Source organism: Pyxicephalus adspersus, unplaced genomic scaffold (genome assembly GCF_032062135.1).
Source record: "Pyxicephalus adspersus unplaced genomic scaffold, UCB_Pads_2.0 Sca6552, whole genome shotgun sequence".
Taxonomy (NCBI): domain Eukaryota; kingdom Metazoa; phylum Chordata; class Amphibia; order Anura; family Pyxicephalidae; genus Pyxicephalus; species Pyxicephalus adspersus.
Window position 1 is genome coordinate 1 of NW_027323552.1, and position 1,376 is coordinate 1,376.

Below are 1,376 nucleotides of genomic sequence, written 5' to 3' on the forward strand. Positions count from 1 at the left end.
GCAACAGAATCTCTACCCAGCTCAGCAACAGAATCTCTACCCAGCTCAGCAACAGAATCTCTACCCAGCTCAGCAACAGAATCTCTACCCAGCTCCACAAAAGATTCCATACTCATCTCTACTACTGAATTCATAACATCTCCAACTGAACCTATACCCAACACTACAAATGAGTCAATACACCCCTCTACAACAGAATCCATACCCACCACTGAAACCGAGTCCATACCCACCACTGAAACCGAGTCCATACCCACCACTGAAACCGAGTCCATACCCACCACTGAAACCGAGTCCATACCCACCACTACAACAGAAACCATTCTTACCCCTGCAACAGAATCTATACCCAGCTCTAAAACAGAGAACATTCATACCTCTACAACTGGATCCATACCCAGCTCTTCAACAGAAAACATTCTTACTTCTGCAACAGAATCAATTTTTACTCCTGCAACAGAATCCATACCCATCTCTACAACTGAATCAATATCCATCTCTACAACTGAATCTATATCCATCTCTACAACAGAAAACTTTCTTACCTCTGCAACAGATTCCATACCCACCACTACAACAGAAACCATTCTTCCCCCTGCAACAGAATCTATACCCAGTTCCACAACTGAATCTATACCCACCACTTCAACCGAGTCCATATCCAGCTCTACACAAGAATCCATTCTTAGCCCTGCAACAGAATCCATACCCATTTCTACAACAAAAACAATTCTTACCTCTGCAATAGAATCTTTACCCACCACTACAACAGAAACAATTCTTACCTCTGCAACAGATTTCATACCCGCCACTACAACCATACATATGTCTACAACAGAAATCATGCTTACCCCTGCAATAGAATCTATACCCAGTTCTACAACTGAGTCCATACTCATTTATACAACAGACAAAAATCCTAATTCTGCAACTGAATTCCCACCCACTACTCCAACCGAGTCCATACCCAGCTCTACAACAGAATCCATTCTTACCCCCGCAACAGAATCCATTCTTACCTCTGCAACAGAATCCATACCCATCTCCACAACTGAATCTATATCCATCTCTAAAACAGAAACCAGTTTTACCCCTGCAACAGAATCCATACATATCTCTACAACAGAAAACATTCTTACTTCTGTAACACAATCCATAACCATCATTACAACCGAACCCATACACATCTCTACTACTGAATTTATATCCATTTCCACAACAGAAACTCTTTTTACCCATGCAACAGAATCTATACCCAACTCTACAACTGAATCTACATCTATCTCCGCAACCGAAACCCTTCTTACCCATGCCACAGATTCCATACCCACCAATACAACCAAATCCATACCTATCTCTACAACAGAATTTATATC

General features: G+C 41.6%; 1 protein-coding gene across 1 annotated transcript; it reads left to right on the forward strand.

Annotated features, from left to right (window-relative positions):
* Positions 1 to 196: 196 nt before the first annotated feature.
* On the forward strand, positions 197 to 1,287 carry LOC140321517 (uncharacterized; the record flags this gene model as incomplete). The annotated part of the gene is made up of 1 exon (XM_072398235.1): positions 197 to 1,287. A coding segment is annotated over one exon (1,091 nt), but the record flags the coding sequence as incomplete, so codon positions are not given.
* Positions 1,288 to 1,376: the final 89 nt, after the last annotated feature.